The sequence below is a fragment of the Corvus hawaiiensis genome, chromosome 2 (assembly GCF_020740725.1).
Source record: "Corvus hawaiiensis isolate bCorHaw1 chromosome 2, bCorHaw1.pri.cur, whole genome shotgun sequence".
Taxonomy (NCBI): Eukaryota; Metazoa; Chordata; class Aves; order Passeriformes; family Corvidae; genus Corvus; species Corvus hawaiiensis.
The window spans coordinates 73,816,001-73,840,399 of record NC_063214.1 but is presented as its reverse complement, the minus strand read 5'-3'; the positions used below and the strand labels follow the sequence as shown (position 1 = coordinate 73,840,399).

The following is a 24,399-nucleotide window of genomic DNA, read 5'->3' as shown; positions in this document are numbered from 1 at the left end:
GCTCTTGGAGGTGCTTTTGGTGTCAGCTATCTGAAATGTGTGACTACAGCCATAGCTTCTGGCTGTATGAAAATTTCAGTGTGCAGCTACTTCTAAAGAAGTAACTGTTGCAGTACTAGTACAGCGAGGTTCTAAGTGCTGATCCTCTGGAGGTGTTGCCATAGCCCAGAAATGATTTTTGACTTGTCTTTTCCCGTTAATGAAACAAAAGTGCCAAGTATTTTTGTCTAGTGGCTCTCTCAGAAACCTTTAGCTGCAAGATATGTAGCTTAACCTCCTAACTACACTAAGAAAGACACCACTGTATTAGGTTGTTACGGAGGTGGTTTCTTGGTGGTTTTAAGGGGAGAAGCGCATTTAAGAAGAAATGCAAATAAATTTTATACAAACACGTATAGATCTATATTAATGTGCTAGTTACCTCGAGCTGAGTATAGAGTTAGCTGAGTTAGAACATGCTGCACCTTCTAAGTTGCCCTTTCCAAGCAGATAGCGTTTTTTAATCAGGATGTGTAAGTTACTCCAAAGGCCATAATGCATGTCCTTCTGAAACATAATGTTTCAGAATTAAAATATAGCAGTAGCCACAAAAATTGTGTCATTTTATCTTTAAACTGCTCTAAAACGCTAACTTCTTAGTATAATGAAACAAGTGTGTTACATAATTGTATGGACTGGACATGATTCAGTTGTTGGATTGCTTTCACGTGCAGTCTCTGGGAAGCACTCTTCATAGACAGGAATGTTGGAAGGAGAGGGATGGTGGAGGATTTAAGATTTGGAATTTTTTGTTAGTGGTAGGTTGTTGGGTTTGTTTGTTTGTTTTGGACTACTCTAATGCCTTTGGCAAAGCCTTGGTGATCCTCCATACAAAAAGGCCTTATCTGAGTTTTGTCTTGTTGCAGTGAGGCAGAAACTGCAAATGCTGCCATGCTGGAGCATTTGCACAGTCCAGCTCCGTTTGAGGGGTGATAGGTCTCTAGGAGCTTTCTACAGCTCTTCAAGAAGAGGCTGCTTTTGTGGTTTTGGAAATAACTCTTTGTGCAGCTCTGTTTGGTGTACAGAGAATTGCTAAATATACACATGGAATCATTGCAGATGCAGCCATGTAAATGTAGTACCAGTGTAAATAAAGTGGCAAGAGGCTTTTTGTGCTGTGGCTACTGTGTTTGACTAGAATTATCTTGTATGTTCAACTCCAGTCAGCTCTGTAAAGAAGGCATTTGTTACTAGTCATCCTCTTTGCTTGCAGACAGCAATGAGCTAAGTTTCTAGTGTTACCCACTTTCATGTCTGTGGCATGGTTTCTGTCAAGTGTTGGAAAATAATGTTAAACTTGGAATATAACTGTATGCCTGTGACTTCTGATTTCTATACTAACAAGGCATTCACTGAGCCTGTCAATCGTGATGGGTTTCTTTTCTGCAAGTCCATTCCAGATACTATATAAACTGTGTATATAGTCCTTGCTGGAATATCAGGATCTGGCTTGGCAAAGTTCCAAGTAGGGATTTCTTTAATTTTTTTTCTTGAATTTGTTTTAATCTCTGCTTGTGAAAAAACTAGCTTTTTGTACTAATGCTACACTCACAATTTCGCTTTTAAGACATTGTAATGTTCTTCCTCTTGCCCTAATTCTCTACAGTGGAAAGTTTCCTTGGTTTTAATTACTTTGTGTAAAATAAATTAAATTAAGATATTTCTGTGGCCCACTGAATTTTACTTTCTGTTTGATTAAGGCTCCCATATCTAATTTTTTTACAGTTCACTGTATTTATGTTTTTGTGAAGGTTTCTTCCTGTACTAAATCAAACTTGAAAAAAAGGTGAAATGCCTACAACATTTATGCCATATTTAGGCATACCTCATTGAAATGGAAAGGTATTTTGCATTGGTGAATTCTGTAAGTGAACATGGTGGTGTAACGACTTACATCAGATGAAATAAAATGAAAATTGTTTAAAGTATATTTTGAATATATTTATGATTGGAATATTTTATGGCAAATTATCTGTGTCCTATTGTGTTCAGTTATGCCCTCACTACTCTTTGTTTGTCAAGCTTTTTAACCCTTATTTTTTGGCTTCACATGTTACTGACAAAAGGTAGTGAATAAAAAAGGTTTAGCTTTTAAAAAAGGTGGTGTAAGGAATATGCTAGTAAGCCAGACATTGAAAGCATAGAAATAAGTTAAAATGAAAAACCTTGTCATTCCTTTCCACATACATTTGGCACACTATCCTACCAATAACACTTATTGGCCCACCATGAAATTTCTCCCATTTTCTGTGAAACTTCCTAAGAAGTTCAGAAGCAATAAATGTTTCTCTACATTTCATTACTTTGTTAACACTTTGCATGAAGTTATTTGTAACCTAAATAACTAAAGCACCAATACACATCACTGATATGTCACCTTTAACACTAGTTATTTTTCTACATCTATTATGAAACTTGATAGTCTGTTCACCTGACTGAGAGCTACTGTATTTGAGAAATCAAGCTTCCTAGCTTAGAGTGCTGATACTGCTACGCTTCTGTGTAAAAATATTATGTTAGTATTAAAATATTGGTATTATTGGGTATAGTTCAGAGCAGAAAATAAAAATACTCCTGTTACAGGAAACCTTTTTTGTTCTTACCGTGAACATCAGCAGTGAAGTGAAACCCCTTTGACTGCATTGGAAGTCATAGAGACACTCTGATGAGTTTTGCTTTCTGTAGTGAATGGGTGTTGGAGAGCCAGCAAGCTGACAGCTGTTCTGCCTCATGAGAGCTGTCTTGAATCTAGGGGTGGCATTCTAGGCTGCCAATTACTGGTTGCAGCTGTATGAACATGTCAGATCTGGGTATCATAATAATTTAGAACTGATTTAATGGCATCATTAGCTTGATTAGCAGCTTTGGAGGCTGCTGAATTCCTCTATGTGTTTCTATTGCGTTAAGTACTGTTAGAGAGTTAATGAGAGTGAGTATCGTAAGAGTGGTCCTTCTCAGCCACGATAGTGTCTTAAGAGTTAGTTCTTGCTGAATGAGTTTGTAATTTATTTTACTTACTGAACAGTGTAGCTTTTTATAGAATTTCTTTTTTCTTAGTAACAATAGAGTGGTACAACTGCCTGAATTAGGCTGCCTGCTCTGCCCAGTATGCAGTGTACATCTTTCTGCACCCACTCAGCCCTGCAAGTACAAAGCATTTCTCTCAGCCTTCAAACGCAGCCATGTCCACCTTGGTTAATGTCAAGAACTGAGCAGTTTTTTAGCAATCAGTCTGCAGGCAACAAAACTAGACTCTGAAATTTAGGTTGTTAACGCTCAGGATCAGAGCACAACAAATAGCGTGCACCTACATGTTATTTCCTTCACAGCAGCACCATTCGTTGCCTGGAGGACTACAGAAATGCTTTTGAGGTTTCACTGTGTTGCGGTAGTTTAAATTTATGAAGGAACTAGTTGCAGGATTTGCAGCATCTTTTTGGTTTGTACATTAATTTTAAAACTGAAGAAAGAAACCCCTTGTGTAGTTTCTTTACCATCTTAAAAAAGTAGTGTGTGCGTACAGTATAAGCTCTGTTAATATGGGCTCTTGTACATACAGCTACACCAATAATGTGATTTTGCAAACACCTTTAATATCTATTCCCCAGGAACTCCATTTCTCAGTTAGGCTAATGTATATAGATGCATGGTAATTAAAAAAGTCAAAGGGGGTTCTCAGAACGTATTTTATATTTAAAAAAAAATCTGAGTATTGGAAACGGATAGGTTAAAAGTTTAATGAATTGCGAAGTATTGAAATAAGAAGAAAAGACTGTACAGAGGGGTGAGTCAGTCAAATTACTTTTCTTTTTTCAAATAATATGTACAACAAAAAAATTAAGGCTCAATTTTACTCTGACAGCTTCAGCTTTTCTGGTTTATCTTTACTTGAAATAGTAGTTTCAAATAATGACTCAAAACCAGGTGAGGTCAGAAACACGGGGTTTTGAACTTTCCTGGGAGCTTTGTTGAACCGTTCCTTCTGTGATTGAGCAAAATATTTGCTTGGGAATTACTTTCCTTTTTGAAGCTTTTATCTGTTGCATAGCAGTTGGAGGTATACATATAATTCTCTGAAGAACATGCAGAGATCTAGGAAGAGAATTCTTCTGTCTGTGCCTGTATATTCAATAGTGTTATTAAAGCAGGATTGCATGAGCCATCTCCCTTGTTTAATAGGGAGAAGTAGGCACTGTGTATTTTCTGACTTGGAGAGTACAGACTGCAGAAGAGTATTACTAGAGGTAAAAACATTTAACATTGTTAGTAACAATGATATATATTCAGAAATTGGGTGTAAGAAAACATGCTATGGTGTTTAATTGCAGCACACAGTGGGATGTACTTGCTGCAGTGGAAATGAATTCAGATTACTTGTGCCAGCTGGAGTTTGTTTGTTAAAGAAAACACAATTGCAAAAACAGGAGGAGAAATTTGTGATTACAGATGCATATTAGTGCTTGCAGCACTTGCCTACGGAACGTTGAGGGGATGGAGATACGGGAATCAGAGTTGAGAAATGTTTTTCTACATGTTTTGGTAGATGTGACCATTTTTCAAGTAGCCAGACTCTATCATAAGAATGAAGTTATGTATCAAGTTCTGTCACACTTCTAATGCGCAGATTGTGTTTATGGTGAGGACTGATGTACCACACCATGTTCAAGTTCAGCTAAGGATTCAAACCTGTATTAATAACTGAAAATGTGTATCATTCAGAGAGCAGTAGAATCAACATGTGAATTTACTGATTATTTTTAGTGCAACTTAGAGTACTTGAAATATGTTGGTGGTATTCTCATTTTTCTGAGTTGTCAGTTAAGGATCTTTCACTATTTCAATTTGCAAGAACATAGCATGATACATATATTGTGTGATAAATCCTTGTGCTACACAGTATATTTGCTGCCATCAGTACCTTTCCTGTTTTCTTTATTCTCACGTTATTTGTTAACAGAACAAAGTCGATTATAAGAGCATAAAATGCAAGACAAAGAGGTTTAAAAAAAGCTAAAAATATTCTAATAAAAATTCTGTAGCTAAAATAAAGCTAGCTCAAAATGGGTGAAAAATCCATGTATGCACAACAAAGAGCAAGCATATTGTGTATCATTCACACACAAAGGCTGCTATTCTGTAAGAAAATACTGTTAAACTAGAGAATGTAAGATCTTGTTTATCAGAAGAACTCGAGGCCCCATAATCCAAACCAGTGGATTTTGACTAAACCAGTGGATTGAGAATTTACAGAACATTTCAGAATTAAGTTTGGGTGAAAAAGTGGAAAGGAATTGCTTTGTAAAAAAGCAGCTCTCCCCAAACAAAATGATTAAAGATCATGTCTAGAGCTCTTGATAGCTATAAAGAATCAGGCAGACCTCCTTTATTCACAGTTCTGTAAACTTTAAGTTTCTTTTTTACTTATGAGACCAGTTGGTCTTCTCTTCCACCTCTTGAGGTTGCTAGCAATTTAATTTTAGCATCATCTTAAAAAAAGGCATTTTATAAGAGTTTAAAAAGCAATAAAAGATCAGATTATAAACTTGTTAGATCTATTTAAGATACTGTCTACAGAAACAGTCTTCACAGTAGTGTGGAGAAAACAGATTAAGTGTTTGTGGGTTTTTTCAAGCTTTGAAGAACAGCTATAGAAGAGACTTCTGTTTCAAGTCAGTACTTAAAAAAGGACGTCAGCCTCTGTGTAAAGATCATTTGCAGTTAGTTTAATTTTAAAAAATGAAAGCACGTAAAATCATAATGTTGATTTACAAACACATCTTCATCTCACTCTACCACAAAACTCATTGTATTCATTATTACTTAATTAGTGTCAATTTGAAATAATTTGTCTGTTACTATTTTTTAAAAAATAGTATTTGTTAAGTAGCCAAAATTGAAAGCATGTAAATTCTTACTGTTTTAGAAATTCTTCTGTACACACTGAATAATAATAATTGTAGAATGCAGTACAATTGTTTTGCATTGTTCATATGTGGCCGTACAGGGTGTTAATGCTGAAACGTGTGCACGAGTGCACAGCAGAAAGTGATCCTGTGTTTTGCAAATTAAAAGTACATTTTCACTGAGAATATTTTTACAAGCATATCTTGGAGTTGGGTGAATGAGTTCAAGTCCTGGGGTGGACAGGATTGCTAAGATTTCTGAAGTCATCATGGTAGGGAGGATGAAAGCATTAACTGTTCATTATTTTTAAACAGCTTTTGTTTGTTTGGGTTTTGAGGTTTTGTTTGTTGTTTTTTTGCGGTTTTGTGGGGTTTTTTTGGTTTGTTTTTTGGGGGTTAGTTAATGGTTTATTTATTTTGTTACAGTCTAGGTGTCTTTCCAGAGAAGATTTTCTCATTTTTATCCTGCTCATGATAGAGGAATTGGTTTAAATTGAATATGAGGTTGTATAGTCAATACTGTAGGAGCTGGAGAATTAAAATACATTGTAGTAGCTAAGAGCAGTAGGCTTTTACCTTCTAGACTGACTTGGGGTTTTTTCCCCCCTTTTTCTTTATTTTTTTGCCCCCTCACTAAATTTTGAGTGCACATGTGTCATTTAAGTAAGTTGTAGCAGATTTTGAACAATGACAGGTGACTGTTCATATTATCAAATGAGAACCAAGTTTGTGGAAATTCAAATTTAAAAAGAAAAACTGGGGATAATAATGTGAAAATTGTCTGCTCTCCACCTGTTATGATGAAAACAGCACATTAATTTTCCAAGTTATGAGTCAGCTTGAAACTGGGAAAGTATTGAAAATTTGAAGTGCCATTGAAGTTGCATGAAGAAGCAGTAAAAAAAGTTAGTAATTTTGCAAATTCAAGGATTGAGAGGATATGAAATGCTGGTCTTAGGGTCTGCTGAAGGCTGAGAGAGCACCCTCATTGCAGCCTATGATGAATACCTGTTCAACACTGGACTTGTAGATAATCTGCTTGGCTGATGGGCTCAGGTGTTTGCAGCATTAAAGAGACTCGTTAAAGAGTCCTACAGCTCTCATTGTAGGAGGTTGTGTGCCTGCTTCCAAGATGACTGACTTGGTGCTTGGGCAGTATTTTCGTCTGGGTAAAGAGTTGTTAGAGCTGAATGTGGCAAACTAGATGTGAAAAATTCCTGAAGAATTTTCCGTCAGTGTGCAGTCTGGTTTTTGATTCACAGTATATATTTTCATTTTGTTCATTTAGCGTGTGTGGGTTCTTTTGGAATGTAGACTGATTCTGAACTCCCATTTCCTATATCTATAAATAATGCAGACTAACATGGAATACTGTGGTGCGTCCAATAGCAGCCCAAGTTGCTTTTTCAGCATGAAATTCTACTATTGCCTGCTTTCTAGAGGATGCTGGGTTACGTTTGAAGCTCTGACCTTTAACTTCAGGGCCCTGTGTGCTGGGCCCAGGCTATCCATAAGTGATGCTGACAGATCGGCTTCCTTTGCTTAGTGGATATGTTTGCATGGGGGATGTTGCTTGCTGTGCAGGAGATAAGTTTCTCTGGTGAGAGGAATTAGGTGGTGTGATATGTGCATTTAGGGATTTGGTTTCTTTTGCCTAGTGTCCAAAGTAATGTCATTTCAATGATCAGCATTTAGATTAATAATTAAGCTTCAGCATTTGTATCTTACTCACTATGGAAGGGATTTGGAGCTTCTGTTTTATTCCTTTGTTATGACTGTTGGAGCTCTATGCTAGAGCAGTATTTGTGTAATGTTCACATTCAGTGCAACTCCCTGACCACAGATTAATTTTTCTTATTGGTTATTTTTTCTAGAAAATATGTACAGTTAGGATGTATCAATGCAATTTTTTTTTCTTGTAGCTCTTTAAAACATTAGTACAAACTTTAATTACCACCCAAATAAGCTGTTTGTATCACAAGACTGGTGTGCATCCATTAAATCCTGCCTTATTTTGTGAGGCCTGAAGTCTTCCTTTGGTATATGCTAAATAACGAGATTAAATTGTTTAAGACCAGTGTCTCACCATGTCATTAGTTACTGTTTTTGAAACATGAATGGTTTTCTGCAGAAGTCTCACTTGCTTTGGCAGGTTTTACAACACCGCCACAAAGTTCATTGTAGATCCCTATTGGTGAAACATTGTAAAAAAAGTATGCCAGTTATATTAAATAATGTTCTGCTGAATGTGAATACATGGCTTTCTTTATCCTAAGTTCTTTGTTGATGTGCGTAAGACCATCAGCTTCTACATTGAGGTGCTCTGTACTTAATCGTAGGTGGAATTCAGATGTCAAATGGATAATGATCCCCTAAATTTCCCTCCATTTTCAGTGTACTCCTTATGGGGGTATCTGTTACAAATATTTGAATTTAGGCTTTTGAAACCAAGTTTGAAACTGAAAAAATCAGTTTCATTTTTATGGTGTTCATATGTAAGTAGTAGTTAGAATGTTCAAAAGTGTATTTAAGTGGATACTCGAGAGTCTGATTTTTTTTTTTTTTTTGGTAGTGCAGATCACTTCTACTGTATCACTGTATTAATTTGTAATTGGATAGACTGACTTTTCCCAGTTAACAGTTACTCAGTGTTACATTCGGAATTATTGATTCCATCTTTGGGGAATTAGGGAAGTATTTGTTGTCTTTGTTTTTAATACTGTTAGGCAGTTGACTCTGTTTCTTACTAAATAGTTTGTTCTAGTTTGTTCTGATGTTTTCTGTGCAGTGTTGTTAGGAAATATTCTAGGCAATTGTTCTCTTGAAAAGGAAAGTGATGCTTAGAAATATTATGTATCTGGACTCTGTTTTGAAAAATACACCTGAGTATTTTTCAATTGCTGTGGTAGGAAATGGTTTTGCTCTATATATGTATTGGTCATGCCAGTTTCGGACATTAATTTCCATAATTAAATTGCTTTTTTTCCCCTAACTAATCTGTTTGCAGATGTGATGCAGATCCATCTGCCCTAGCTAAATATGTTCTGGCTTTGGTAAAGAAGGATAAAAGTGAAAAGGAGCTGAAGGCATTGTGTGTTGATCAGCTGGATGTATTTCTTCAGAAAGGTATGGGCTTTGTCATAACAATTAAGATTGAGTGAAAATTCTGTCTTTTTCACTTTATTTAAGCAATCATTTACCATAGAATCGGGCATTGATCTCTTTATTAGCTTTGTTACTTTGTAGAATGTAATTCAGGTTTCTTAAAGTAATTTTTAAAAGCCCAGGTGTATAGGTTAGCATAGCATAGGTAACATTAGGTATATGTTTTGTTAGTACTTATAGAAACACAGAATTATAGAATGGTTTGGGTTGAAAGGGACTGTAAAGATCCTCTAATTCCAGCCCCCTGTTGTAGACAGGGACACATCCTGCTAGACCAGGTTTCTCAGGGCCTTGTCTGACCTGGTCTTGAATGCTTCCAGGGTTGGGGCATCCACAACTTCCATGGGCAAGTACTGAAGCTCTGTATATATATGCCAGAAATACTCTTCCAGATGTTTTATAAGAGACATTAAATAATTCAAGAATTGAAAACTTTCGTGAAACGTTGTTCATTATTGACATGTTTTTTGACTCTGTAAATGTCCTTTTAAATCTAAAATTAGGAACACAGTATTTAAAGAAAATAGTCTTTTTTGTTTTTAACCTTTTGTTGAATGCTGGTTTTGGTTGATTGTCTGGGGTTTTTGGGTTTATTTATTTATTTTTAAAGCAAATGTTAACCGTGGTTTTGGATAATGGATATTTGTACACTCTTTACTTTTAGAAACTCAGATATTTGTGGAAAAACTGTTTGATGCTGTGAATACAAAAAGCTACCTACCTCCACCAGAACAGCCATCATCAGGAAGCCTGAAAGTAGAATTTTTTCAGCATCAAGAAAAAGAGACAAAAAAAGAAGAGGTGGGCACTGATTTTAATTTAAATGTACATATTTTTCCTCATTCATGTAATTTGCTTATGTGTTTAACTTCATAGTGCTTATTTGTTTATTAGTAAAAGTTATTAATAATTTATTCTAGTTCAAGTCAATAATAATTTCTGTTTATTAATAATATTATTAGTAATTACATGAAAGCGTTAAAATAAGTCAGAAGATTTGTGCTTGGCATGTTGAGCACTGCTGCATGGTTTTTCTAACACATGTGGGTTCTTCAAAGGTAAACCAAAGTAGTTTTGATGAGGCAAAGGTAAATGAAGTTATTGAGTAGTGTAGGAGCTGCAGTATAATCTACATTAGTTCTCTGGTCAAGATTGCTGTTGTAGTTGTGCTGAACTTTTAATTCACCATAAATCCAGGCTGCCATTCTAAATGGCAATTCTCATTCCTTCAGCTGCTTGATCCAGATAACATCCTTTTGTCACAAGTGTTTATCTTGTGCATTGGGCCAGAAGAGTGAGTTTGTGCTTTTCAGTAGCAGCCTAGGTTTGCCTGCATGGAAGTGTTTTAAGTGTGAACTGAACCAGATAACCTGCTGATGAAGAAAAGACTTTGCTGTTGGTTGTTGAATATGCCTTCTTAAATCTTCTCAAAACCTTAAAGTGGTTTTTTGTCTACCTGCAGTAAAAGCAGCTGTATTTTCAGTGCGACACGATAAAGATTGATAGTTTTATTTTCTCTCAAACAGTGCTTTGAATATTCCTAGAAATAGAAATTAATACAGAAGGTTCTCTAATTACATTAGAGACTAAAATGTGTTACTGCTTCTCAGTGTTCAGAGTTTTTGGTTTTATTTGGTAGTGCAGAAGCCTGCATTATAGTGTGCTCATGTTTTGATCTAATATCTATGCTTTGAATTCAGATAGTTAAAGAGGAAGAGCGAGAGAAAAAGTTCTCTAGAAGATTAAATCACAGCCCTCCTCAATCAAGTTCTCGCTACAGAGACACCAGGTAAAAATTTTTGCTTAACTCCTTTTATTAGTAATCAGATGGATTTGGATTTTTGTGGTGTTACTATAATAAATATTTTGTTTCTGTGTTGTCATCCAATAAGCCTAAAAAGAAGACTTCTATGGCTTTTATGCAGATGTAGGTAAATGGCGAGTGTGTAATGTCACTGTAACCTGTCTTTCAAGTTGTGCACTGCTATCACCCTTTAAATTTTATGAGTAATTTTGATGTTAGATTTGTGGTTTATATTGCAGTACTTATTCGTCTCAATACTGAGTTTGAATTTTGATTTAGAAGCCTTCCCTTCAATAACTCTCTGTGTTTCCAGCTTGGGAAACATGCAATATTGGGCAGAAACGGAATTTTATGTATGTTTTAAAATCTTAGGTATGGTAAAAATAAAATGAATAAGCAAAACTTATTTTAAAATCCTTCTGAGAAGAAAGGAGTAGCCATAAATTAGATACAATTTGTAGCTTTTCTCTAGTTTTCCATTGACATTTCTTAAAGTTTTGAGGTAGTTAAGATTTCAAATTATGGCTTCGTAATTCTTGTAATTAACCTCTAATATTTCATTTTTAGAAGCCGTGATGACAGGAAAAAAGATGAACGTTCTCGGAAGAGGGACTATGATCGAAATCCTCCCAGAAGAGATTCCTATAGGGATCGATACAACAGACGAAGGGGGAGGAGTCGGAGCTACAGCAGGAGTCGAAGTAGGAGTTGGAGCAAAGAGAGGTTGCGGGACCGTGATCGAGACCGGAGCAGAAGCCGGAGCAGAACACGAAGCAGAGGTACCAACAGTTGGTCTCTAAAATACGGTGAATGTTTTCTACAAAATTTAGAAACTAAACTTATAAACTATGTTCAAAATGTACTAGAACTTCCTCTATTGTTCTTGTCCCTTATTCAAATTTAGCTTTGTTTTCTGTGGAAATTAGGCTTCTGTGATTGTGTTCTCAGTGCTTGTTTTCCTCTCTTTCCCTCTGTTCTTCTTTAATACCTTTTTATTAAGGGGACTGCGCTGGCCACTTTTTAAGCATTGTTGCAAGAGAGGCAGAAAAATCCAAGTTATTTCCATTTCATTAAGTTTTAGGAAACTTGGAATCTGGTTTAGGGAGATACAGAAATTAATGCTCGTTTGCAGAGGTGGAATTGGCAGAAATTGTCTGTTTGGCAGCAAATGACTTGTCAAGCAGAACACTACAGCTCAGTTCTTTTGGTCTTGTCCCCTCCTTAGTGTCATAGGTGAAGGGCTGAAATCACTACAGTAAGTATTTGCATTTGTGTACATATCTGTAGGACTTCAGGCTTCAGTACAGTACTTTGTAGAATTACACTTCTTTAAAAAGGGAGTTGCTTTTTCAGCTGAAAATAATGCTTTTTCCCTCAATAGTTTTTAATAGTAAGTTGGAAAAGAGCAGTGAGAGTAATTTTATATCTTTGTCCTGTATTAGACAATGTAGGGGTAAAAACAGTCTGGTAGAACTGTCCTGTGTATTACTTTTCTTTCTGTAAGACAGGCCTTGGTAACCCAGACTTCAGAGTAGGAATACAGATTTCTGAAAATATGAGAGCAGATATTTTCCAAACAACTTATTAACAAGCAAATTAAATAACATGCAGCAGTTTAACTAAAAGATTACAGCATGATTAAGTCTTGATTTAAGGATTATTTACATAAACTGAAATGACAGTACCTTATGGACAATATTTTGTAGTGAAAGCTTTGTTTCTTTTTCTTAGAACATGAAGAAATGCCTGTTTTACCCACACTGATGAGCCATCTTTGAGATATTTCATAATGTTCCTTCAATGTGGAGTTATTTAAGTCTATTAACTTATGTCATGACGTAACTCTTCTGTTTTAATTGGGATATTTACTATTTATTTGGTGGTAATATTAGAAAATGAAGAGAATAGTTAGTATGTATTCAGAATAAAAGGTCATTTTACTTGCTGTATCTGCCTGGGAGTGTTCCACACCTGTCAAGTACTATTATTTCACCTATTACGGCAAAGCTTTTCATGCAATAAATACATGTAAAATGAAGATCAAAAAATGAAGATACAACAATAACATTGTCTTGAAACATTAAAGATTTCTAACTTTTGTAGTATTTTCAAGTGATGGTTACTGATTTCTTGCCATTGCTTCCCTTTATTGAAAACTTTCCATCTGAAATTCTTAGAATATGTCCATCACTAAAGAAGATGTACTCTGCCTGAAGTTAAATAGGATCTCTGCTCTACTGTGGATATAGCTGTTATTAAAATACCCCAGAGTCTGACTATGTACTTCACAGATTATTATTTTTCTGATTAAACCTTTGGAATGTAGAATCATGGAATAGCTGAGGTTATGGGAGACCTCTGAAGGTGGTGTAGTCCAACACGCTTTATCAAAGCAAATAAACTGGAGCAGGTTGCTTAGGACCAGCTGCATTATAAATAACTCCAAGGGTGGAGACTCCACAGGCACTTTGGGCAACCTGTAGAACATTACAATTATCATGTGTGTGTATTGAGTTGATGTAAAATAAAGATACTTATAGAGTAGTGGCTGCTTCTGGTGAAAAGGTGGATGTGGAATTACCCAATATAATTTTTATTTTTACTTTTTGTTACAGAAAGGGATTTGGGAAAGCCAAAATATGACATGGATAGAACAGACCCATTAGAGAACAATTATACTCCAGTTTCTTCTGTGACAAATATTTCATCTGGCCACTACCCTGTCCCTACACTGAGCAGTACTATTACTGTTATTGCTCCTGCTCATCATGGAAATAACACTACTGAAAGTTGGTCGGAGTTCCATGAAGAGCAGCTGGACCACAACTCCTATGGAAGACCTCCGCTGCCAAAGAAACGCTGTAGAGATTATGATGGTAAGTCCATGGATTTTTAATTGCTTCCTGCACCTATGATTGCTCCCTTTCTGAAAAGATTGAGGTAATTCACCTTTCTTTTTCTGATCTTTAATAGAGTGAGGTTTTTGTATTGCACAATTCTTGAATGCAAATTTTGTGCCACTTCTTACTGACTTTAGACAGCATGCTCTTTTAGTGTTTGTATATTTATTTTGCTTGCTAGAACTTTCTTTCTATAAATGAAAAATAGTATACTAAAAAGTTACAAAAAAAATCCAGTTTTAGCCAGGTTTTCTGTCTTATGTTCCAACCAAATACTGTATTTGATGGTTTTGACAATGGTTAGCTCCTTACTGATCTCATCCTGTTTCATTCCATCCTATCTAAGAGACAATTTTTAACTTGAAAGGTCTAGAGCTGAAACTTTCCAGTCTCATGTTAGACCATTATTTCTTTCCATGTAGATGTTTCTTAAAACTGGCTAGGTTTTTTGCTTATCTCTGTCTTAAGCTTTCATTTTAAATGTCTTGTGCCAAAATTCACACAAGAGGCTGCTGCAGCTGGCAGTGTCTTAACTAAAATCAGCCTGTGAACCTGTGAGCTCAGAAGAGTTGAAATCTCCCCCTAAAGTTGCTTCTGAGGGATTTTGTTGTTGTTATTGTTGTTTACCACAATGAGGAGTTTACATTCTAGGCCATTTACATTCAGAACTCTGATTAGAATTTTTTTTTTAAGTAAGAAAAGGGGAGACTGAGCTTTCAAGTGTTGGCAGAGTTGTACTTACAAGGAATAATTTTGCCAGTGTACATCACAGCAATGCTGTGAAGGAAGTGCAGTTGTGAATGTGTCATTTTGTTTTGAAGTTTTCTCTCTTCAGTGACTACATGGTTCCATCACACTGCTCTTCCTATCTGCACTTTCACATTTTCAACTTTACCCTCTGCTGAACTTCTGGTTTTCTTTAGTATTTCAATTTAATGTGTTCTATTAATTCTTCCTGAACATGAGGTAATACATACCTCTTCTCCACATCATGTTTTGAGGAAGTGGGCACTCCTCTTTCTTCCTCTTTTTACCAGGTGTTTCAGCCTTTTCCCTGTATTGCATTGACTGGTATTTTGGTGTTGTTTGTTTCTGTGGGTGCTGTTGCTAAACAGGTAATCATAGAACAGTTTGGGCTAGAAGGGCCCTGTAAAGGTTATCCAGTCTAGCAACCCTGCAGTGAGCATCTTCAACAAAACCTGGTTGCTCAGAGCCCGGTCCAGCATAACCTTGAGTGTTTCCAGGGTGAGGCATCCACCACTTTCCTGGGCAACCTCTTCACTCTTTCACCACCCTCATTATAATAATTTATTTTTCTTATATCTGCTTTGATTCTGCTGTCCTTTAGTTTAAAACTATTACCCCTTTCTTACCACTTCAGGTCCTACCAAAATGTTTGACGTACTTAAAGGCTGCAGTGAGTACTTAAACTCAGTGCTCTGAGCATTCTTTTCTCCAGTCTGAACAGCCCCAGCTCTCTCAGCCCTTCCTCATAAGAGAGGTGCTTCAGGCTTCTAATGATTTTTGTGACCCTTCTCTGACCCGCTCCTATGTTTGACTTGTGTGTAAAAGAAAAGAAGTAAACATATATTAATTTTTATTTATATATAATTAATATTTACAAATGCATATGTTATATGTAAATAGCAATTTTTTATGTAATCACATTAAACTATGGCAAAAGCTTATAATGGTTCCTGAAATAATTGGAAAAGAGGAAAAAATGAGTCAATTTTCTCATGTTGGAATTTCATATTAACTTCTAACTTTTAGTAGGGCTTTCTCAATCCTAGTGTCTGCACTTCTTGCTTAGAAACAATGTTAATGTGATGACATCTAGGTTTTATTCTTTGCTTTCACCATTCGTTATAATTCAGTGCAGAATTAGTTCTTCAAGAAGAATTGAACGCTTTTGTGTTAGCAGGTTTCTGCAAAGTCCCTGTGTGCTGACTGTTAAGAATAAGTTAAATGGTCAATTTCATTTTCTAATCTAAGCTTCTGCTGGTATGTGAAGCTCTTATTTTACAAACTGCCACATTACACATTGACTGTCTCATATCTACCCTGAATCAAGCTACAGCTGTTGAATACTAACATCAGTTCTTTTTGATGTTTCAGAGAAGGGTTTCTGTATGAGAGGAGACATGTGCCCTTTTGATCATGGAAGCGATCCAGTAGTGGTAGAAGATGTGAATCTTCCTGGCATTCTGCCTTTTCCAGCACAACCCCCTGTTGTCGAAGGACCACCTCCTCCTGGACTTCCTCCCCCTCCACCAATTTTGAGTCCTCCTCCTGTTAACCTTAGACCTCCAGTACCACCACCAGGCCCCTTACCACCTAGCCTTCCACCTGTAACAGGTAATTTAAAAAGATTAAACCCCATTTTTTGACAGAAAAGCCTGGATCTTACTTGAGTTGTAGGCAGTGCAAAAAGCTGTTTTGAAAAAGCTGAAGAATCCCAGCTGTATTTTAGAAAGTTGAACTATGCTCTGCTATGGCATAGCTTACCTCAGAATTACTCTTTTTGATGATAATTGTTGCAGGCTTGGTTGTTGTAAAATTTTGCACACTAAATGTGACCCTTTAATATAGAATAATATTTTTATTGTATTTAAGCATAAGCATGACATGGCAAAATTCAATTCCTTGAGTATTACAGGAGAAGTTGTCCAAAATTGACTGCTGTTAGAGAAGAAGGGAAAATCCTGGAAACAACAGATACTTACTGTTTCATTTGTATTAATAGAGTAAAGATAATTAATGACAACATCAAATTTATACCTGAAAATACAATTTGGGATTAATTTTAAAACTAAACTTGTAAAGTAACTTAAGTAAAATTGTCCACTCTGTTTACTGTTTCACTGGAAAGTACTTCATCTGAAGCACTAAAAATTACATGGAGATTATGTGCCTGGCTGTCATTTATAAAGTAACTAAAGTTTAGTGCTCACTTGCCTTGTGTGGTTTAAGAGCTGTTTTCTTAGTTTTATGTGACTATTCCTTTCTCTCTTTTTTTTATTAACTTAGGTGTCCCACTTGGTAAACTTATTCAGGAGTAATTGATATTTGATATTGCTCAGAAGTTTCTTAAACTGTTTTAGTTTTCTGTTGATAGTATATTTAAGAAAGACATGAATGAATGTTTTTATTTCAGTCAAGATAGAATGTAACTTTCTCTGGGTTGGTCAGTTCTACCTTACATGCTATTTTCAGATCGGCTTGACAAGTTCAGATCACTTTATAACACTTTCCTGCTCTTGTCAATGATTAAACTGAAGATAGGGCTTGACTGCTTAGCTTTGGAAGTGTCACATTACCTGTTGTAAAAAAAGTCAAACCATCCAAACAAAAAAATCCCTCAATTTTAAGAAGAGTTCTATTAGTGTTGAAGGTTTCTTCTTGGGTGTTTGGAAAAATAATTTCAGTCACGTTAGTTATTGTCATCATAGAATATTTTTGTTATATTAAAAAATAGTTTTTTTATTTTAAAAATAGTATTTGTTTATTTGATGAGTTTTTATCGCGCTTTAAAATGCTTTTATTGGTCAAGATGAATACTGGGCTAGCAATTAAATTTTGCTTGTAAAAATAAGGTGTTTGGAGAAATGTTAAATGATTTAAATGCTTTTCTCTCTAATCCAAGTTCTGAGTCATTTGCTGTTGGGGGTGGTTTCATGTGAGTTTATGGTACAGCATCAAGTCTTGTAGATGTGCCATCTCAGCTCCTTTTATTCTTAAATCGCCTTAAAAGCATTTCAGATCAGTTTCCTTATGAGTAGAGTGTAATGAAAGTGTAGTGGATAATAAATGAATGTGGTGTTTTCCTTTGTTTTTGACAGGACCACCCCCTCCCCTTCCACCATTACAGCCTGCTGGCATGGATGCCCCCCCAAACTCAGCAACCAGCTCAGTTCCTACTGTTGTTACCACGGGTATTCATCACCAGCCGCCTCCTGCTCCACCCTCTCTTTTCACAGCAGGTGTAGTACTGAGGCTTTGCCCACAAGGTTTGCTAAATAGAATAACATTGATTCATATTATACTGTACTTTATAGAGTTTATAATGTCATAGTTTGGGAGAATAAGTTTGTATCATATAGACTGTGACAGTAAATTAACATTCTTCTTTTCAGACTTAGTTCAAGATGGAAGTAAAATTTGCATATAAAGTGTGAATTTTGACTGGAGTGTAATATTTTCATTGTGTTTAAGCAGAAAACTTGGCACGACAGTTTTTTATGATAGTGGTTATACAACTCTTTTATTGTAACTCTATCTTGTAATTAAATACTATATTTGAAACCTTAGGGGTTTTAACTGCAATTTATTTTAATTAGACAATTTCTTTGTTACCAGAAACGTATGACACAGATGGCTATAATCCAGAAGCTCCAAGTATAACAAATACTTCAAGACCTATGTATAGACATAGAGTACATGCCCAAAGACCAAATTTGATAGGACTCACATCAGGTGATATGGATCTACCACCCAGAGGTACGCTCTTAAAGCTGTACTTAGTTTAGCTGATTTTCTTATATTAATTCAGATTGAGGAACTTTTCGGAGAATGTAATACTGGAAAACATCACATTTTTCTAAAACCTTCTGGAATTAAGAGATGTTTAATTGAATAGGGAACTATGTCTATAATTGCTTTTTTACAGTGTGCATTTTTACAGGTAAAATGAAATCTCTTGCTAGAGTATTGCACAGTTTTCGCTTAGCTGTAGTAACTGGTCACTGTGTATATCTTTTGTATAGAAAAATGTTAATGTTTCTGTAGTAGAATCTTAGGATGATTTTTGCTGCAGAGAAGAGAGAGTAATTTTTATCTGGTAGAAGTTTTATGCATGAGTAATCTTAACCTCGCAGTTCCTGTGGCCCTGAGAAGAAGCAGCAGCACACAAAATGAGAATGGAAGAGGGATAAAACCATTTTTAATGTGGTTTTTATTTGCATTTGTATGTATTTCTATTTAATCTTACTATGTTTCTGTTGGTGTATTTTCAGTGAGGAGTCCCCCAGTGTGATTCCTGTTCTTCAGCAAAAGTGACTCCTTTCCCACTCCATCCATAAATCTTGCTCCTAGGTGTTAGTGCCCTGGAGTACTTGTGCATTTCCTATCATGACCATTTTTGTGTGTGCCATCTAATAGTAGAATGGAGGTGTTAGCTGGAGTGGTGTGAGCTTCAGAATATTGCATGGGACATTGTGAATCATTGTGACTCAGAGTGCAGTCATCTTGAGGCAGATGCCTTCTGTCACACCTCTTTTGTTTTCTGTATGTGTGATGTTACAGTGTCAAAATGAGTGCTATTAGATATTTTGATCTGTCACAGCATCTGTTGATAGTTAAGAAGAAAAGTCTGTGACCAAGGTTTGATTCAGTCAGAACAAGAATCACAGTAATTTCAAAATAAACAATTGTGCTTTTCAGTGCAAATTCAGTGTGAGCAGAATACTTTTTTACAATCAAATACACAGAAAATAAATTCTAAAAAAAGTAAAATCTTCTCATCTATTTACAGAAAAACCTCCTAATAAAAGTAGTATGAGAATAGTGGTAGATGCTGAATCCAGGAAAAGAACAATTGGTGCAGGGGATGGTGGAGTTCCTACAAAGAAGACTTGGTTTGACAAGTGAGTGACCGTTAACACAGTGTTGGCTTAATAGCTGGAATTTCATGAACCGCTTTACTGTAATCTGAAATGTATGTGTATCTCTATGCATTACAAGAAAGTTAAACTGTGAGTACACTGGTGGTACTAAAATAAATCACGCTCTAGTGTGATCTGTATTTGACTGTCTTCTATCAGAGGCAGTATACAGATGGATGAAGTTGTTTTGGATGATACTAAGATCTATTCCTTGAAAGTTGGCACAATCTAAGAAACAGGGGAGCTGCAGGATGATAGTTGTTAGAAATAACAGATTTTAGTTGTGAAATGTGAATTTTATCATTGCTGTTTTGATTTGAGTTGCCAGGTATGTTGCTGAGAAAAAAACAGAGTGTGCAAGGTTAGAAGGGATTTTAAGAGATTGCAGGAGAGCCCTGAAATAATAGTAATTTGAATCAGTAGTGGGGAAATTTCGTGCAATAGCTAAGAAATAGTTTTTGGAGAGAAGCAATATGGAAGTCAGGAGTTACTGACATGAGAAAATAAGTGTGAATTATCTCACAGATTTATGTGCTGGGGTATGCTGAGAATATTAGTGGGGAAGACGGCAGGTGTATGGGTGTGTGTCCTGTACTCTCCTTCACTTTTCTAAAATTGCATTATTTTTTAAATCTGTAGATCTTTGTGTCTCATACACACATGCTTCTGTGTTAGCATATAGAGTTTAACATTGTGTTTGCTGGTTTGCTATGGATTTCTGGCTTGATTTTTATTTGTTGCAGGCAAAATTTTAACAGAACGAATAGTCCAGGTTTCCAGAAGAAGGTGCAGTTTGGAAATGAAAATACAAAACTTGAATTGCGAAAAGTTCCCCCAGAACTTAACAATATCAGCAAACTTAATGAGCACTTCAGTAAGTTTGGAAACTTAGTCAACTTGCAGGTGAGAGTCAACAAAGAGAAACCAGTGTGCTTTGGTGTAAAGACAGTGGTAGTTGCCAGCAGCAGAATGCCAGTTGGTTTTTTCTTGGTTCCCTGAAACTCTTCATTATTTTCCTAACTTGTTTATTAAACAAGATCTCATTGTTTTTAATTACATTGCCATTGAAGAAGCAGAAATGAAATGTTCTAGTCATTTTTTAGATTTTGAAAAAATGTGTTCCTCAGAGGTAAGACTTTTAAGATACACTGTTTAAAACATTGAAAATTGATTGCACATGGGTTTTTCTCAGTTTGGATCAGTTTTCTCCAGTTTGGATCTGTGATCATAAACCCTCTGTGTTTTCAGAGATAAATTGTAAATACAGAATACCTGTATTTCTCATCCAGAAAGCAGTCCCTGTGATATAATTGCCTTCTAGTCCCACAGTAGTGATAGTTTGTTTGTTAAAATTATTTTGTGGTTTATTGGAGTTGCACAATACACAATCAAAGAGAGAGGAAAGTGATGAAAGAACTAGGGCCTGACTTAGGCTGATGTTACATATTGCAGGCTGCACGTGTAATGTCAGTATTTCATACCCAGTCTCTAAGCTACTCAGTGTGACCTTTCACCGTGCTTCATCATCAAAAAGTTTCAGATGCTACCTTGCATTTATCTAAACCCTTTCTTGTTTGCACTGAGGGCTGGAATGAAGAGGTGTAACAATGTTTTTGTGCGTACTGATAAGGTACGGAATAAACCTTCTGTGCCTGTCTGAACACTGGAGGGATTTTAAATCTCTCTTGATTGCTATTAAATATTTTTTCAGCCTTTCTGTAATTTACCTAAGAATATGGGTGTATTAGCAGGCAGTATTACTCATTAAGGCAAGTAAAATACGGATGTGTATAGAGAGACACATAGATAAGCATATGGAGATTGCAAACTATGCTCTTCTTGGAAAGAGTATAATCTTGGCTTTTGAAGCTAAAATAATATATTAATGCTCAGAGGAGGAAAATCAAAATGAACTTTGCTGTCTAGCTCTGATATTAAATAGGGACATTTACTATCTGACCCATGCATTTTTTGTAGTAATTTTCTTTACATTGTCGATATTTCCTTTTGTCCGTCAAACGACGACTTATATTTGTAGACAGAAATACTGGTTGACTGGGGGTTTTGCTTTACTTTGTTTGTTTGAGGTTTTTTAACTATTCTTAAGGTTTATTAGCATAAAGTCAAAGTTGCTTTTGACACCAGGCCTTTTAAATGGACTCAAGAATGGGAAGTATTTATCTAATGACACATATTGGGTGTAAATGGTAAGCTTCTAAGCCTAGAACTAATTATTTAATGATCATCTAGACACAAATGAGAATCCTCTGTGTGGTAAGTTTTGTTCTTCCGTTTTAAATCTTAGGTTGCATATCAAGGTGATCCAGAAGGTGCCCTTATTCAGTTTGCCACACATGAGGAAGCAAAGAAAGCTATATCAAGTACAGAAGCAGTATTAAATAATCGTTTTATTAAAGTTTATTGGCATCGAGAAGGCAGCGCACCACAAATCCAGACTGCCACACAGAAGGTAGAGGATTTAAGTCTGTTCTAGCATATTATGTAAAATAGAATCTTGGAAGCATTTTTAAGAGAACGTTTATATCAAGTAAACGAAATCCTTTTGAAATGATGACTACTTCATATCAAGCATTTCCAAAAGTCACTCTTCAGTTGTAAATTTTTTTACTTGATATATAAGGTTCAGGAGTTGATTAACAAGATGAGACTGAAGGTATTTATAGAAAGCTCTTCAGTGATTTTTGGTGAATTCCACTCTGTTATCACCTCAAGCAAGATTTGGTGTAGCTCTCTGCTGAATAACATCTGTTTTGCTTTGATTAGTATAGGCTTTTTTATTTCTTCTGGTGAGCATGAGAAAGGCAGCAGAGTTACATTTCTTTTCTTGAAAAATGATCTCCATTTTCTTCCAAAAGGTGCTGGTTTTCCCTCTTTCCTATTCCCTTTCCTATTGAGCATGCATATTATTGTGGAAAGTAGCAGAAGAATTTGTTTTACACAGAGGTACCTATGTGTATATACAGGTATATATACACATAGATCTAAGGACTTGAAAACAACAGTGGAAGAGGAGAACTTCATTAGAGAGACTAATTTTGTAGGAAGCGATCGGGGACATGTTTAATTAGGGAAGAAGTTGCCGATCTCTCTGATATCCAGGGTCAGTATGTCTGGGAGTGGATCGGAGGTGTATGACAAGAGGTCCAGACTGGATATGAAGCATTTCTTTACTGAGAGAGTGGTCAGCCAGTGAAACAGGTTTTCTAGAGAGGTAGTTGATGGCCCCAAGCCTGTCACTGTTTAAGAGGTATTTGGACAATGTCCGTAACAACATGCTTTAACTTCTGGTCAAACCTGAAGTGACTAGGGAGTTGGACTAGATGATTGTTGCAGGTCCCTTACAACTAAAATACTCTAAATCTACATTTTTTGATTGAATTGCAGAGGAACACCTACTGGAAGTTGTCATGTTTGTAGCAGCACTGGCAACATTAAAAAAAAAAACAAACCAGTAATTACTGTTGTGAGGGGTAGATTTGTAACCTGTGTCAAGCTAAATCAGACTTTTCAGCAGTCATAGTGTCTGTACTCAAACAAGAGGAACCTTGGGTTCTCCCAGGCTCTGTGGGTTACTGAGTAGAGTCTTCTCAGTTAGCAGCTGGTGTAGCAAATCCTTCAGAATATTTGTGTATCCTGCTTTATTAGATTGGTGATCAGTGTGGAACAAGTTCTGCACCTCGAAGTATGAGCCAGGCTCTGTAGAAGAATGGTCACTTGATTATATATGCTGATATAATGTGTGAATGACTTGTTAGAGGATTCTTTCAATTGCTGCTCTGAGAATTCCTGCTTTCTCTTCATGTGTACTTCATCATCATTCAGAATCAGTGACCCAGTTTTCCATGGCAATCCTGCTGTACAGCATTTTACCCGTTTCCTTTCTCTCCTTCTTTTGTAACAAATGCCCTGATTTTTATCTACAAAAATTCGGTTTTAATGACATCCATCTTACTATCTTCCCAATTATCATCCTTTAGATTTTATAGATATCCTTGATGCTTCGTCCAAAGTAGTGCTGCTCAAAATGGTATTTATTTTCTAAGCTTGATTTCCATCTCAGCCAGAAGAGGGCAGTGGAGTATGCCATTTGCATTCCTGCAGACGTTCCCTCTTACTCAAAAGATAGCTGGGACTATGCTATCAGCTTATTTGCTGATGATGCTATCCAGAGTGTTATTGGAGTATTAAATCTGTATTTCCAAGCAAACATCCGATCTATATATTTGTTATTTTTAGCAGTCCCCTAATTTTTAGCCATCACACCACCTTTACTAAGTTAACCTTGCTGATCTTGCTGATTTGAGAATGAATTCCCTTAGTACTAGGGGCAGTATTAAGTGTTCTTGCCTCACCAAGAACAGCCATTCAGCACATGTCAGCAGACTGCAATTTGAAGTCTGTTATCGGTGACAGAAGGTACACAGTAACAAGAAAAACTTAAAACAGGAAATCAAAATTTTAAGTGCAAGGCTTCTGTGTTCTTCTACCCCAAAATATAACAGTTAACAAACTGTTGAGTCAGTAAACAGGTATTTTTTGTTCATAAGTCTTTCAGAAGCATGAATATTTATTTCTCTTTTCATTGAAATTAATATTTGCTATCATATCAGTTAGTAGTATGGAAATTTTATACTTCTTCATACACTATAAATATTTTTATTTTTGTCAAGATTTCTGTTGTGTTAATTAATTATGGGTTAATTAATTTCACCTGTATTTGTAATGGCTTCCAACCAGATTTTGTCTGCCAGGCACCAAAGACAGGCTTTTGAATTTTCTTCAATGTAAAGTCAATTGACTTTTAAGTTGTCCCTTCATCTGGTCCAGCACAATTGCTTAACCATTGCTATTTCATCAGCAGGATTACTTTGGAAAATTTTTGCTGTAGAATTTCTAAGAGGAGT

General features: G+C 36.0%; 1 protein-coding gene across 5 annotated transcripts in view; it reads left to right on the top strand.

Annotated features, from left to right (window-relative positions):
• The window catches only part of RBM26 (RNA binding motif protein 26), a 52,080-nt gene that overhangs the window by 2,035 nt on the left and 25,646 nt on the right, over nucleotides 1-24,399 (top strand). For 2 of the 5 annotated variants that reach the window (XM_048295688.1, XM_048295692.1), the window contains exons 2-12: nucleotides 8,950-9,068; nucleotides 9,772-9,908; nucleotides 10,808-10,896; nucleotides 11,479-11,717; nucleotides 13,527-13,787; nucleotides 15,930-16,169; nucleotides 17,654-17,821; nucleotides 18,171-18,311; nucleotides 19,345-19,456; nucleotides 20,218-20,377; nucleotides 21,780-21,944. In XM_048295688.1, the coding sequence (XP_048151645.1) occupies nucleotides 8,950-9,068; nucleotides 9,772-9,908; nucleotides 10,808-10,896; nucleotides 11,479-11,717; nucleotides 13,527-13,787; nucleotides 15,930-16,169; nucleotides 17,654-17,821; nucleotides 18,171-18,311; nucleotides 19,345-19,456; nucleotides 20,218-20,377; nucleotides 21,780-21,944 (1,831 nt within the window). The remainder of the gene's footprint in view (nucleotides 1-8,949; nucleotides 9,069-9,771; nucleotides 9,909-10,807; nucleotides 10,897-11,478; nucleotides 11,718-13,526; nucleotides 13,788-15,929; nucleotides 16,170-17,653; nucleotides 17,822-18,170; nucleotides 18,312-19,344; nucleotides 19,457-20,217; nucleotides 20,378-21,779; nucleotides 21,945-24,399) is intronic. The other 3 variants (XM_048295690.1, XM_048295691.1, XM_048295689.1) reach the window with 3 other exon arrangements.